Here is a 15,179-nt window from a genome sequence, read left to right on the forward strand (position 1 = left end):
GTGATTGTCATCAATTAATGAAGAGATGTGTCCCAACACTTTTGTTTGCATAGTGTAACGTCCAGTTCATCATTCTCTGCAGCTTTTCTCTGCAAAGTGAGGCGTCTTCATCTACTTTTTGTCCTGCTGTCTTTGTACGTATGTTTGCTCCTCTCGCTGCAGCTGCTAGGTGAAGTCAAGTGTGTGTGTGTGTGTGTGTGTGTGTGTGCGTGCACGCGTTTGGGGAGGTTACGGTGGGTGTGAAAGGTAAAAAGTAGAGATAGAGGAAGCCAGGCTTAATGGCGGAGCCGCATCTTCTTGATGTGAGGTACACAGCCGAGATATTGTTGCCCGCGGCTGCTGTTGAGTCGAGAGCGGAATTATAATATCATTTAATAAAAATGATAGTGTAACAGACAAAACATTTCCTCACAGTGTGCTGAGAGAGCTGCATGTGGCCCAGTTAAAAATATTACACATTACAGAGTTCAGCTGAAAACACTCTGAAAAAGTGTTTGATGCTGGCAGTGGCGATGGTTATTTTTGGAATTGTGGTAGATTTTAAGGAATGAGAAGAGAAAGAGAAAGATAGAGAAGATCAACTTTTCCTCCTGTCACTTTTTTTCACACTTGAAAGCTGCGTGAAGATGAAACCACTGCCTGAGGAAACAAAGTCTCTTCAAAAAGACCTTTGAGCAGTCTGGAGGGGGCGCTGTCACGCACATGCGCGCGTGCACACACGTATATACACACACAAGCGCGCACACACACACACACGTGCAGTACTAGTCAAAGGTTTGGAGACACATTCTCATACTAGTTAACGCGAAGGTGTCCCCATACTTTTGACTGGTTCTCTTCACATTCAAAAACACATACACACACACATGCCTACATGTGCATACAGGCACGCACACGCACGCACACGCACACATGCGCAAATGGATGCAGACATGCATGCTTGTACCGTATCAGTCAAAAATTTTGGAGACACTTTCTCATGCTACTTGATGAGAAGGCGTCCCTATACTTTTGATTGGTTCTCTACGCAATCAAAAACATACATACACACACACACACACACACACGCCTGTGCACGCATACACACACTCACTTACACTCCAGCCTGGTTTCCATTGCTAACGGTTAAAAAGTGGTTTCTGCTGGAAAATGTTGACGATGAATTTGGACAAGAGTTCAAAAGGTCACACTCCCCTACAGTTAAATGTCAGACTAATAGGCTGCCACTGTTTGACCTTTCTGACTGTCTGGTATCAGACTGCAAATTGCGGCACCGACATAACCATGAGGATAACTCCAGAATGTTCAAAACCATGCATGTGAATTTTTTTAAATAAAATGACTTTGTTTGTTTGTTCCTTTCAGCTCCAGTCTTTTATTTTGGAGAGAAGGAGTATCACGTGGATGAGAGTGACGGTTACGTGGAAGTCAAAGTGTGGCGCACCGGTACCGATCTCTCCAAGGCCGCCACCGTCACCGTTCGCTCTCGCAAATCCGACCCTGTCTCGGCAGAAGGTGGGGTTGTGGTGCAGTTTTGAAATGTCACACTACTCTGCGTCTTTATCAACACTATCCCAACCTGTCCTCAGCCGGGGTGGACTACGTGGGCATCAGTCACAACCTGGACTTCGCTCCGGGAGTTAGCGTGCTAACATTCCGGGTCAACATCCTAGATGACCTGGGGAAGCCTGAGCTGGAGGGACCTGAGAGCTTTGACCTGGTCCTGCGTATGCCAACAAACGGCATACTGGGGGAACCTGGGAAGGTGACAGTCTTCATCAACGACTCTGTGTCAGACTGTAAGTCATTTTGTCTGACTGAAGGTTGCAAATACGATGGCTCGTTCTGCTCTGTAAAGGTATAAATGTTTGTGTTCCTCATTTGCTCACATGATGATTTAATCGATTACGTCCTTACAGTACCAAAGGTCCAGTTCCGTGAAGCGGTGCACGCTGCTGAGGAGCACGAGGGTCAGCTCGCGGCCACGGTGTACCGCAGCGGCGACCTCAGGCTGGCCTCCACTGTGCGCTGCTACACACGTCAGGGCTCAGCCCAGGTGGTCTCGGACTTTGACGAGCGTCCCAATACGGACGCTTCCATCGTCACCTTCTTGCCTGGTAACACAAACCTGACACTTTCCTCCACACCTGTGTTTTTCACACCTGAAGCTTCTTTGTGCCTTGTCCCTGACACCGCAAAGACGTTGTGCTTCACAGGCGAGACGGAGAAGCTGTGTGTCGTGTCACTGTTCGACGACTCGCTCTACGAGGATGTGGAAGAGCTCCGCTTGGTCCTCGGGAGCCCAAAAAGTGACTCAAAGTTTGGTGCCGCGCTAGGGACGCTGAATGAAACCTTGGTGAAAATCAAGGACACTGCTGACAGTAAGATGCAGATACACTTGCAGGACACTTCATTAGGTACACCTCCACCTTACACCCTAATGAGTGAAAATGCAAAATATTTCACTTTATTATAATAATGCTCACTTTTGATTGACACCGTCAGAGAAGTGGTGTACCTAATGAACTGGCCAGAGTTACAGCATACGGTGCTTGCAAAGAGCGCTGATCCTCCTGTCCATGCTCTCCTTTAGAGCCTGTCATTCGTTTTTCCGAGACCAAGTTCAGCATCAGCGAGCCCAAGGAGGTGGGAGCCTTGGCGACCGTAAGGATCCCCGTGCTACGACTGGGTGACACCTCCAAGGTGTCCGTTGTGCGGGTTCACACCAAAGACGGGTCAGCTGTGTCGGGGGAAGACTACTACCCTGTATCCCGAGGTGAGTCCGAACATAGCCCTTCAACAGGTACTTTGGAGTCCAATAATAAGTTCTATGGGAGCTACTATGGGGTATTCCTACTGTACTTTTTTTTATATCTCATTTCCTTATCTTTTTTTTATTGTAGCGATGCAGCGTGTGATGTAAACTCCCTACCAATTCTCATAGGCCAAGTTCTCCACAGGAGACATACTCGTAGTTCCTACCGGCCTGCAGAGATCTTTTATTGAATAAACTCTGCTCTCCTCCTCTTGGCTAATAAGACGCGTTTAGACAAGTGTGAAACGAGGCTCCCCGCTGGAACGTGGAATTAATAAAAGAGGCTTTATGGATTTATTCACTGATTTCTCATTTTCGTCTAAGCTGGAGGGAAAGTCTGCTCAAGTCCACTGGAGGGTCATGCAATATTTAATTGACTTTCAATAGTCTTTATGCTCCGGTGGCAAGGTGAAATCCTCCCCGTGGATGTGAGCAGCCTCAAAGAGAGCTTCACAAATACTCTCACACTCCCAGAGGTTGATAAGCCACTTTCTTCTGCTTGACTATTTGAATGAATGACAAAAATACAGAAGATTTTGGGAGGGATACATGGTGGTTTCTCACCTTTTTGTGTTTCTGTTGGAATAAGTCATTTTTTCACCTTCTTGCGCATTACCTGCATACAGTAGACAGTGGTAGACTTGAGAGGGTCTTCTCATGCATGCCTGTGTGCGTGTATGCGCGCAGACATCGAGTTCAAGCAGGGCGACAAGGAGCACGTGGTGGAGGTGGAGGTGTTGTACGACGGCGTGCGAGAGATGAGGGAAGCCTTCACGCTGCACCTGAAGCCCGATGACAACATGGTGGCAGAAACTCAGGTCAGCAGTCACACACACACACACACACACACACACACACACACACACACACAGTTAAAGCATATCCTTGATCAGATTAACTTTGAGGTGTAGAAGATCAGGGGTGTCCAAAGTGCAGTGGGGTGTCCATTTTTGGCCCACGTCCATTGGGCTTGTTTTTATTGTCCCTATACTGTACAAACAAAATTAATTCATTGTTAATGTGATATATTATTAGATATTACACTAATTTGCTTTGTCGTGTATAACACAAAGCTAAGCACACTTTGCAAACTTCACTACTTTGCATTTTGAGTGCATAAGTGCGTTCACACAAAGAAGTACTGCAGTACTGAAGTACTACTGATGTTGTAAGCAACACGCCCCAAATGCTGAGTGTGCAGTGATAGATCCTAACCACCTTCAATAGTCGCCATCTTGGCTATGTAGTGGAAAGGGAGGGACTACTTCGAGTGGTTGCAATTCCCTATTAAAAAGGGAAGAGGAGAAAGTGGATAAATATTGCGATCGCCTTTTCCTGTATGTAAGTGCGCAATGACAGCACAGTGGTACCTTGCATTTTGTTATTAATTTGTGACAAAAACAGAAACGTACGAAAACCGAGGCAATTTTTTCCCCAGGAAATCATGGCAATCCAATTAATCCGTTCCAGAGAACCAAAAATGTTAACCAAAATATTCATTTTATAGAGAATGAATATAGTTTTAAAAATAAAAACAAAGCAAAATAGGAGAGTTAAGAAAAATAAGAAAAAATAGATAAATACATAATAGATCACTTAAATTTCAATAATACATAAATAATAATAATACATAATAATAATACATAATGAGTTGAGTCCAGTCCTGTGTGTGTTTTTACCGTTCCCCCTCATATGTGTTGAAAAACATGCTGAAAACAATGTGAAATCATTAAAAATGAGGAATGGATGGAACTTTGGTTGATGTGGGCTTCCAATACATCCTGGCTAGATTGAATTCAATAGTGCTTTGCTATCAAAGTGCTGGCACTCACAACTTTCTTTGGCCCCATGGCAGGTTATTTAGCACCACGCACAAACAACGCATGGACAGTGAGTCCACATTACGGGGCAAACTGACTACTGTTACTTGTAATAATTATACAAAAACCCAGACAGTGTACGAAAACCGCGGCAAAATTTGGGCAAAAATATTTGATGAAAACCAAATATATATATGAAAACAGACGCGTATGAAAACCGAGGTTTGACATCCCTTCAGGATGCAGTGGCACAGCAAGTGCCTCCCATATGATTGATTGATTGAAATGTTTATTTGGAATATTTGAATCAGGCGCAAAACAAAAATCACAGTTTTCCTCTCAAAACATAATAATAATATAAATAAATTAGAAGAAATGAAAAGAAACATTATCAATTATATTCTCGAAAAGGTGTGAGAAGAAGTAAAACTTATTTACTCCCACCCCCTGTTCTTAAGCAAATATCAAATCAACTTCTTTCCATCTCCAACACATACATACACTCATGCATACATACATACACATCCTATACATCCATGCACAGTCACACATATAATGTACCATACAAGCACAGTGCACACAAATACAAAAATAAATAAATATAATAACTGAAAATAAATAACACATTTGCGCATAAAGCACCTAGTGATTGGCCATCCTCATCCTCCTTCATCCTCATACCTTTTAAGAATAATATTTTTCTACATCATTTTAAACTGCCTCACATTTGTACATTGCTTCAGTTCCACACTAAATCCCTTCAGAAGTCTCTCCCTGCGCACTGATAAACAAAAACGTTTTCTGGTGGTGCGAAATCTTGGTTTCTTAAAGTTAGATTTTTTCCTTAGATTATAACACTTCCTGATTTTGCTGGATATTTCCTGGTAATAGTTAAGTTTTTTGCTTTGAACATTATTTGTGCTGTTTGGTATTGTACAATGTCAGTGAGCTTGAGTAGCTTTGACTTCAGAAATAATGGGTGTTCTGTGTGTTCCTGATAACCAACTTAGTGGATAATTGATAATAATTGCTCTCTTCTGAAGGATAGTTAATGAATACAATGATGTTTTGTAGTTGTTGCCCCAAACCTCAGCACAGTACTGCAAATAAGGTGAGACTAGTGAACAGTGTAGCGTGTGGAGTGATTTACTATCTAAGACCTTTTTTGCTTTATTTGTTACTGCAAAGTGGCCGCACGGCCTAGTGGTTAGCATGTTGGCCACGCAGTCAGGAGATCGGGAAGACCTGGGTTTGAATCTCCGTTGGGCATCTCTGTGTGGAGTTTGCATGTTCTCCCCGTGCGTGTGTGGGTTTTCTCCGGGTACTCTGTTTTCCTCCCACATTCCAAAAACATGCATGTTAGGTTAATTGGAGACTCTAAATTGTCCATAGGTATGAATGTGAGTGTGAATGATTGTTTGTCTACATGTGCCCGATTGGCTGGCGACCAGTCCAGGGTGTACCCCGCCTCTCGCCGAAGTCAGCTGGGATAGGCTCCAGCATACCCATGACCCTAGTGAGGATAAGCGGCATAGAAAATGGATGGATGGATATTATATATGGCTATTACTGCAATGTATCTTGATACTTTACATGTTTGATATGTGGTTTCCAGCTAATTTTGTCATCTATAATCACCCCCAAAAATTTTATTTCATGATCTCTCAATTTCTACCCCCGTCCCTGTATCTTTAAATGTGTGTTCATTCTATAATTTCCAAATAACATTATTTTTGTCTTTGCTAAATTTTGCAATAATTTGTTACTGTCAAACCATATTTTTAATTTGTTCATTTCTGTAATTATGTCCTCCTGCAATTTTACTATGTTATTCACAGAGTGAAAAATATTAGTATCTTCAGCAAATAGTACAAAAGGCATTAGCTCTGAAACCTTGTACATATAGTATCATTGATATACGGACCCCGGGGGGACACCACAAACAATGTCTAGACAATGGGAGGAACAATCCCCCAACTTCACAAATATATGACATTTCTATGTTTTTTTTTTTTGTCTGATTGGCAAGATTAATAGCGTAACACATAATACACAATACTGTACATAATACACAATACTGTACATGACACAGGCTGTAGAAAGTCATGGTGCATAATAAATGTTTCTGCAACATTATATTATTGGCAATATGCAGACAAACACAAACTGGCAGGCGCCATGATCCAACTCAGTGTGCACTCAGACTTAGGCGAGGCTTGTGCACTAAGATGGCCTCACCTTAGGTTTCTTCTCTGTATTTGATAAGGAAATCTGTAAATTCAGCGATTTTTACTTAAGAAAATGTTAACAACGATTGGAATCTTACAGAAAATACATTTATAGTACAGTTCCATGGACAAATATTAATATTTATTTTACGTTATTAGTCGTTTTTGTATTTTACATCATGCCTCATCTGTCTCCCCTGACCGCACGTCACTGAAGTATTCGTTAAAGTTTGGACACCCATGTAGTGGATGTAGTAAAAACATCAGCTTTATGCTTTGTCTCTTCTTCGTGTTTTTCTTGCACCCCAGGTGACCAAAGTAATCGTTTATATCGAGGAGACCAACAGCATGGCTGACGTCACCTTCCCGTCTTTGCCTCACGTGGTGTCACTGCTCCACTACGATCACGACGCCAGGACGGGCAGTCCCCGCCCGCCTGCCGGCTACCCTGTCATCTGTGTGACGGTCAGTCCACATGTCCTAGTGTCAATTTTCATCCATTTTGTTTGTATGAGCCCTTCTTTTTAAACATGATTAATCATTTTGTATAATGACAATATTTACTGCATTTACTGCATATATTTATTTCAAACCTGCTGGTGAAAAGACTGCAGATCTTTTTGACCTTCCAGGCTGCATCGTCTTGTTTTTTATATACTGGAGAATCACTTCCACTTAAAATGATTTTTTGTGATGTGCCAAGTTGTTTGCTTGTGTGTGTGTTTGTTTTGGTCCGCTCTGTACCTCCCCCAGGGAGAGCAAACGAAGTGGTCTTGTCAGAATTGAGGAGTTGAGTGGTGCACCTGGAGGCGCGGTGCATTTGAAAGCCGCAGAGACTCTTCAAAGCTTTCTAATTATAAACTTTTGCACCAAAAAAGCATGAAAATCATCCTTATATTCCCCTCCAGGCCTGCAACACCAGATACCCGGACTATGACAAGACGGGGTCCATATGCGTCAGCGAGCATATCAATGATACTTTGACTCAATATCGCTGGCTTGTCAGCGCCCCCGCTGGCCCCGACGGTGTCACCAGCCCCATGAGGGAGGTGGACTTTGACACCTTCTTCACCTCCTCCAAGATGATCACGCTGGACTCTGTCTACTTCCAAGCGGGCTCCCGGGTCCAGTGCGCCGCCAGGGCCGTGAACTCCAACGGAGACGAGGGGCTGGAGCTGAGCAGCCCCGTCGTTGCCATCAGTCAGGAGGAAGGTGAGGTGTCCGTCTTTGTTTGACTTGACCATTGAGTCACATCCTGCAACTTGCTTTGTTTATTTTTCATCAAGGAATGTGTCAACCACGTAAGATGGGGACCGTCGGAGCTGAGCCTTTCTCGGCCAAGCTGCGTTACACCGGAGCGGATGACCCCAGATACCAAAACCTCATCAAAGTGACTGTCACCATGCCGCACATTGATGGTTGGTGCAGCTTTGAGTCAATTGTTCGCTTCATTTAATGTCCAGCCATCCATGTTTTATACCACTTGTATTTATTAGAATCACAGGTGAGCACGAAATGACTGAGCTGAGCTCAACCAACCCAAAACAAGAAATTGGTTGGAAATTGGTTGCACAAAGCCCAAACCAGGATGAGTAGACACAGATTAATCAAGCCAGGTGAAACCAATCCCGGATCAGTGCGCATTCCTTAAATAGACCCGGCTATCGATCACAGTCACCGATTCACCATGGCAACGAGAGTGGTGTACTTCCCTCAAAGAGGCTTACGAAGATGTAAAAGAGCAAATAAAAAAAGAAAGGCAACAGCGCCACAGTCATAAAACAAAGACAGAAAGCATGGCAAAGTATTGCAGAGGCGATCTGCAATACTTTGGGTGTAAATAGTGAACAAATACATACTGAATGCGCCACTGAAAGCATCATAATTAAAATCCAAATAGTTAATTAATATTGTGTTTTTTGCTTGTTTAACAAATCAGGAACAGCGGTGTACAGCGGTGTCTTTATTGCTTAATTAGCACATTAGCATTACTCCCTCATAGCTTCAATAATGTATACTTCTGGTTTCCCCGGAGCGCTGAGCCTTCTGGGTAATGTAGTACACATCCTCATTAACCAACACAATTAACATCTCCGAAAACATGGTCACACCGTGATTGACTGCAGATGTGAGTGAATATGTGTAACTGTAACTCCATCACGCTGTATAACTCTTTTATCTTGTGCACATGTATTTGTATTTACTGTATATGGGATGTGTGTATTTTATATCTAGCATGTGGGAGACATACTATCATACATACTCCACTATCTCACTTTTGTGAAACCGGATCGCGGACAAATTGAGCCAGGAAAACCAAGATATCCCCCCGTCAAAAGTTTGGAGATGCTTTTTATGATATTGAATGAGAATGTGTCTCCATACTTTTGAATGGTACAGAACATAATAACATACAGTGACAAACATTTTTTGTACTTTACAGGCATGCTTCCGGTCATTTCCACGCGGCCCCTCATGAACTTTGACCTGACTCTCAGCCCAGACGGAACCCGGGTGGGAAACCACCGCTGCTCCAACCTGCTGGACTACAGCGAGGTCACCACAGGCCATGGCTTCATCACGCCCGCCACACGCAACCCGGAGAGCGCGGGAGACGCGGCACCCTACCAGTTCAGCGGGTCTTTGCGGGGGAATGGCACGCTGCGGTTCTACAGGAACCTCAACCTAGAAGCCTGCCTGTGGGAGTTCAGCAGCTACTACCACATGTCTGAGCTGCTCACGGACTGTGGCGGCACCATCGGGACAGACGGACAGGTGCCTTACCTTCTAATTTAATCTCGGCTTTATGTGCGTCTGCATCTGTTGGACTGCAAGCTACTGCCTGTGTGTGTGTGTGTGTGTAAGTGTGTGTGTGTGTGTGTATTTACATCAGTGTGTTCAGTTTGTTTACTGCCGTCTGAATAAGAGCCTTTCACAGACAACACGACACCACATCTGTTTGCTTTCTTTTGTTAATGTCCTCTTCACAAACACACACACACATAAATATATTCACTCAGCGGCCGCTTCATTAAGTACACGGTCTGATGAAAAGGCCATATATTTTTAAAGAACTGCCTTTAGCAAGAGGGTAATGATCAGTGATGTGCAAATGTACTGCAGCCTACTGAGAGCTGTTTCTAAAATTTTGACCCACTAAATAATTCAAATATACAGTACCAAAAAAATACAGTCAAAAGTGTCGAGACAAACCTTTGCTCTTTTCCTGCTCACGTGGATATTTCTAAAACTGTTTGTTTAAATTAAAGCAGTCAAAGGTTTGGAGACACTTTTTCATTCAATAGCACGAAAAAGGTTTTTGAAGTAGCTATATAAACAGCGACATCTAGTGGCTATTTTAAATAACATGTCACTACTCAGCTATTTTATATAGTTTGTTTCTCTTAAGAAATCCTCCTAGCAAATATTGTCAGCAGCTAGCAACATTTAAAATCAATCAATGGTTTAAACCGTAAAGCAAAACAATGCAAATGAAAAGTATTGTCCCTCATTGCTGCCTTACAGGTCACGTATGATAAAGTAGGTTGTACATTGAACAATTATTGTGAAACTGATGAGGGGTAGGATTAAATAAGCTTTGCTTCTTCCTACTCCTTCTTGGACATGCAGAATTGTAAAGCTGAGCTCCACTGTAATTTGTGTGCATGTTCCCATTGCCATTACCATTACCATGACCATTACCATTACCATTACCATTACGTATTGGATCTCTTTGCGGTATATTGTGCAGGTGTACCTATTGAATTGGGCGACATATGTTGCATTTGCATTGTTGGCATCCTCCGATGGTTCTTCTGGACAATGTCGTAAATCTTACTATTTTGGACCCCGTGCAGGTTCTGAACTTGGTCCAGTCCTACGTTACGCTGCGTGTTCCTCTCTACGTGTCCTACGTGTTCCACTCTCCTGTGGGCACCGGCGGCTGGCAGCACTTTGACCTCCAGTCGGAGCTCCGCCTCACCTTTGTGTACGACACTGCCATCTTGTGGAAGGATGGCATCGGCAGCCCCCCCCAGGCTGAGCTGCAAGGTAGCGAGTGCCTTGAGGACATCATGTCTGTCTACATTGACCTTGTCTGCTTTGAACATGAAATACGTGTCTTTATGCCCCCCCAACACACACACACACACACACGCACACACACAGGTGCGTTGTATCCCACCAGCATGCGCATCAACCAGCAGGGACGCCTAGCGGTCAATTTCCGCACCAAGGCTCGCTTTAGGGGTCTCTTTGTGGCATCTCACTCTGCTGGAGGGAGAATCAAAAGATCCGGTGAGAGTGATTGTATGTGAAGTATGTGAAGCACAGCTTTCATTAAACATACAACATCCTTTGTCAGCGTCCTCTGTGTCCTCCATGGTGATGAGCATGGACCACCCGGGTCTGACCTTTAACCTCACACTAGTGAGGAGCGAGCCCACCTACAACCAGCCGGTGCAGCAGTGGACCTTCACCTCCGACTTTGCTGTAAGTAGGAACCCAAAACATCCTACAGCATCCACAGTGAAAGTTCAACCTGTCCCTCACAGGTCAGAGACTACTCGGGGACCTACACCGTCAAGCTGGTCCCCTGCACCACCGCCCAGAATATGGAGTACTCGGCCCCGCCTGTGTGCAGTCCCAGAGAGCCTGTCACCTTTGACCTGGACATCAGATTCCAGCAAGTAAGACAGACTGGAGGTGACCTTTTGTGCGGCCTTGCTTTGCTAACCGTTAGCATTTTTGTTCAGGTGAGCGACCCGGTGGCTGTGGAGTTCAGTCTGAACACTCAGATGTTCTTACTGTCCAAAAGAAGCTTGTGGCTCTCTGACGGCTCCGTCGGCTTCGGCCAGGAGAGTGATGTCGCCTTTTCTGAGGGTGAGATGCTAAAAGGTGAAAGACTAGTCGATAGGGGTGTCACGAGACACTCAGTTCACGAGGGGAGATGATATACAAGATTGAGTCAACGAGACGAGATTTTAAGAAAAGTACAAAAACAAAAAACAAATGTAAGACAATATATTGCAATCTACTAATTTAATTTCTACTACATTATCTTGCATTGCTCCTCCTGAGGCTACACTCTTCTGCACTCTGTATTACGGCCGCGCCTCCACCCACCAAGATAAAGAGACTGTATGACTGACAAAAGGGCTCACTCCCTTCATGCCATTGTTCAGTGGAACAAACGCTCCAAGGTGCTGAAACCAATGCACAGAATGAACTCTCTTCCTGCTGTTTGGAGGCGGGAGATGTGGAAAACAGACACGCATGCACATGGCAGTATATTGTGCCAGCAAAATTAGCGAGTTCATTTTCATTTGTTGTGTGATTCATTTATTTATTATTGTCCCAGTCCTCGCGCCCACAAGTTTTTTTTTTAACAAGAAATCTTGTCATGTTTTAATTTCACGAGATCTTGTGACACGAAATCTTGTGACACCCCTACTAGTCGAGGATCGAGTCCTTCTGTGTTAGTTCTGTTAGTCTAGTTGGAGTTTGGTTTGGTTTAGTTTTATTTGAGCATGCATGAAGGTTCCAATGGAATACATCTCATGAATCATCCTTTCACAGTTCCACATGTCCAAAAGGGGTAGGAAGAAGCAAATCTTATTTAATCCTACCCTCCATCCATTCCACATCTTGTATAGTACATATTATTCACTTCCTGCATGCCATGTAATATTTTATATAATAATCAGTGTAATAATAAATAATAAATGGGACACTAGACAGAATTTGGCCAGGGAATCTTGGAGAGATTAGAGATCTGATATGCTTTCTTACATCACCTAGTGGTGGAATAATGCTCTCGACTCCCAACAAGAAATTTGAGTTCAAGCATTAGATATAAAGAAAGGTTTCGACTGTGTGTGGCACCGTGGCCTTCTGTCAAAACTGAGGCATCTGGCATTCAAGGAGACCTACAAGGCTGGATTTCATCTTTCCTAACTGATAGACATCAGCGTGTTGTTCTACAGTAGATGGATTTACTTCTTCGGCATTACCCCATCTACCGGTGTGCCTCAAGGGAGCGTACTTGGTCCGTTACTCTTCCTGATGTTTATTGATAAAAGCTTCACACTTAGAGAACGATCTCCACTTGTTTGCAGATGATTCAACACTTCATGCTTACCATTAAAAACCCAACTCTCAGAGGCTTATCTGCAGAAAGTCTGCAGCGAGACTTGGATGCCATTAAGAAATGGGCTTCTGACTGGTGCACCACTTTCAATGCCAGCAAAACTGAGGAGATGATCATCAGCAGGAAACGAGAACAGAATCACCCTCCTCTCCGCTTCATGAAAATGGAGCTGATACCAATGAAAAGCATTACTCTCCCTGGGGTCATCATTACCAACACACTAACATGGACTCCTTGTATCAAAGGACTTGCTAAGAACACTGCTAGGAGATTACACATCCTTGGACGTACTAAAAACCTCATCCCTCTCCGAACACGAATGACCATCTAGAAGGTGTACTGTACATACGACAATATGTTAGTACGACAATATACTTCTCCTATTTGGAGTGGAACAGGCACCACAGCACTCATGCCATTCGACAGACTGCAGAGGAAAGACCTCCAATTACTAAAAATTGAGCAACCACTCAGAGCAGGAATTTGTACTTTTTTTACTGACACTTCATGAAACCATCCATTGAAATGGCTCGAATCCTGCCCAATGAAACAACAAATGCACGCATAACTCGATCTTCTGCGAGCAGTCACCCCTAAATAGTCATTATTCCCAAGTCCAACACCCAGTGTCACTTTTCTTCCTGCATCTCAAGAACAGCCAGGTTGTGGAACTCCATCCCACCAACCATGTTTCCAGAGACTGCTAACATGAACTGTTTCAAGGTCATTTTTTGAATGATATTATTAGTGAATGAACTACAAATTGGCTTTTTGTGTTGTGGGTATTTTTATATTCAATTTAAAGGACGCTTTTCATCTATTTGATGGAACTACGAGACCTGGAATCTGCTAATTAAAAAAAACATATTTATTCTGTGTGTGTGTGTGTGTGTGTGTGGTTTATTTGTTCATAGAACATACACATAATGATGAACAACTTTGTATCTGTCTCCGTAATTCCTTCTCTACAGCACTGGGCTGTGCACTGATGAGGCGTTCAAGAGCACTGTGTATTTCTGAGTGTGAGGATGCTGTGCTTTTCTTATCTTGGAAAAAAAGTTGCCAGAAAAAAAAGTGCCAGAACTTTGATATAAGTTGAGAAACTCTATTGAATTGAAGAAAGAAGTGGTACAAAGTAGGAAAGTAGGAAGGTAGGAAGTGAGGCGGGCCCATGTGTACCATGATGATTGTACCTGCTACTGGAGTTTACAATAACTTTCAAGTGGGCAAGTATACAGCTCTAACAGTCCACTCTTTAAAGTTAACTTTGTACGGGAGGAGAATGAAACAGCGTCCGCGTGTCCTCCTCCATCTCTTGTTTGTGTTTAGCTTCTGTAGCGCCATCTGCTGGGTATGGCTGGTCACTGCACCACCTGGCTACATTGCAGTGGCAAAAAGTGAACATAAACGCTGCATCGAAGTACAAACCAAAATATACTGGAAATGGCTTGTGTCGTTTTTTCAGTGCTGAGTGAGTTTTTCTGATTTTTCTGATTTCAGGTGACACCATCTATGGCCGTGTCATGGTGGACCCTGTGCAGAACCTCGGTGATTCTTTCTTCTGCGGCATCGAGAAGGTCTTCCTGTGCACTGGAGCTGATGGCTACGTTCCAAAGTACAACCCCACCAAGTTTGAGTTTGGCTGCCTGGCTGACTCTCCTTCTCTGCTCTACAGATTCAAAATCCTCGTAGGTCCAGTTCTTCCTATTCAGATGTTGTTACATGTATGTTTTGACCGCTTGTCATCCATCGTGCGTCGCCAGGACAAGGCTCAGCCGGAGACTCAGGCAAGAGTGTTTGGTGCTGTTGATTTTAATGCCGTTCTGGCGATGGATGACGCGTCGGCCTTGTCTCTTATCCGGCAGCCTGGCTCAGACGGCTTCAAACTGGACTCGACCGCCATGTTCCAGGTAGTCTTCAGCGTCCCCTGTTTATTTAATGTAAAAAAAAGTAACATTTTGGAGAATTACAGTAACAGTATTAAGTCTTTCTGGGGGTATACTGTATCAGCATGGCACATCACCCACAGGAAATCATGGCAGTAGAAATGATATGTTCAAGGGTCAAACCATCATGAACCTTTATTAAGTATACAGATGAGGTTTGAAGTCACATTTTTAAGGGTCATTTCAAGTGTATTTTGTGTCACCATTCAAATTAAAAAGAAT

The 15,179-nt window shown here is 43.6% G+C and overlaps 1 protein-coding gene across 1 annotated transcript in view; it reads left to right on the forward strand.

The window, feature by feature from the left end:
• The window catches only part of frem2a (FRAS1 related extracellular matrix 2a), a 51,967-nt gene that overhangs the window by 34,958 nt on the left and 1,830 nt on the right, over positions 1–15,179 (forward strand). The window contains exons 7-23 of the mRNA XM_054754557.1: positions 1,366–1,515; positions 1,590–1,799; positions 1,920–2,117; positions 2,217–2,381; positions 2,594–2,776; positions 3,503–3,633; positions 7,173–7,328; positions 7,772–8,075; positions 8,150–8,281; positions 9,307–9,638; positions 10,721–10,913; positions 11,031–11,159; positions 11,227–11,354; positions 11,417–11,551; positions 11,618–11,744; positions 14,512–14,699; positions 14,775–14,921. Of these exons, the coding sequence (XP_054610532.1) occupies positions 1,366–1,515; positions 1,590–1,799; positions 1,920–2,117; positions 2,217–2,381; positions 2,594–2,776; positions 3,503–3,633; positions 7,173–7,328; positions 7,772–8,075; positions 8,150–8,281; positions 9,307–9,638; positions 10,721–10,913; positions 11,031–11,159; positions 11,227–11,354; positions 11,417–11,551; positions 11,618–11,744; positions 14,512–14,699; positions 14,775–14,921 (3,008 nt within the window). The remainder of the gene's footprint in view (positions 1–1,365; positions 1,516–1,589; positions 1,800–1,919; positions 2,118–2,216; positions 2,382–2,593; positions 2,777–3,502; positions 3,634–7,172; positions 7,329–7,771; positions 8,076–8,149; positions 8,282–9,306; positions 9,639–10,720; positions 10,914–11,030; positions 11,160–11,226; positions 11,355–11,416; positions 11,552–11,617; positions 11,745–14,511; positions 14,700–14,774; positions 14,922–15,179) is intronic.

This window comes from Dunckerocampus dactyliophorus, chromosome 16 (genome assembly GCF_027744805.1).
Source record: "Dunckerocampus dactyliophorus isolate RoL2022-P2 chromosome 16, RoL_Ddac_1.1, whole genome shotgun sequence".
NCBI classification, from domain to species: Eukaryota; Metazoa; Chordata; class Actinopteri; order Syngnathiformes; family Syngnathidae; genus Dunckerocampus; species Dunckerocampus dactyliophorus.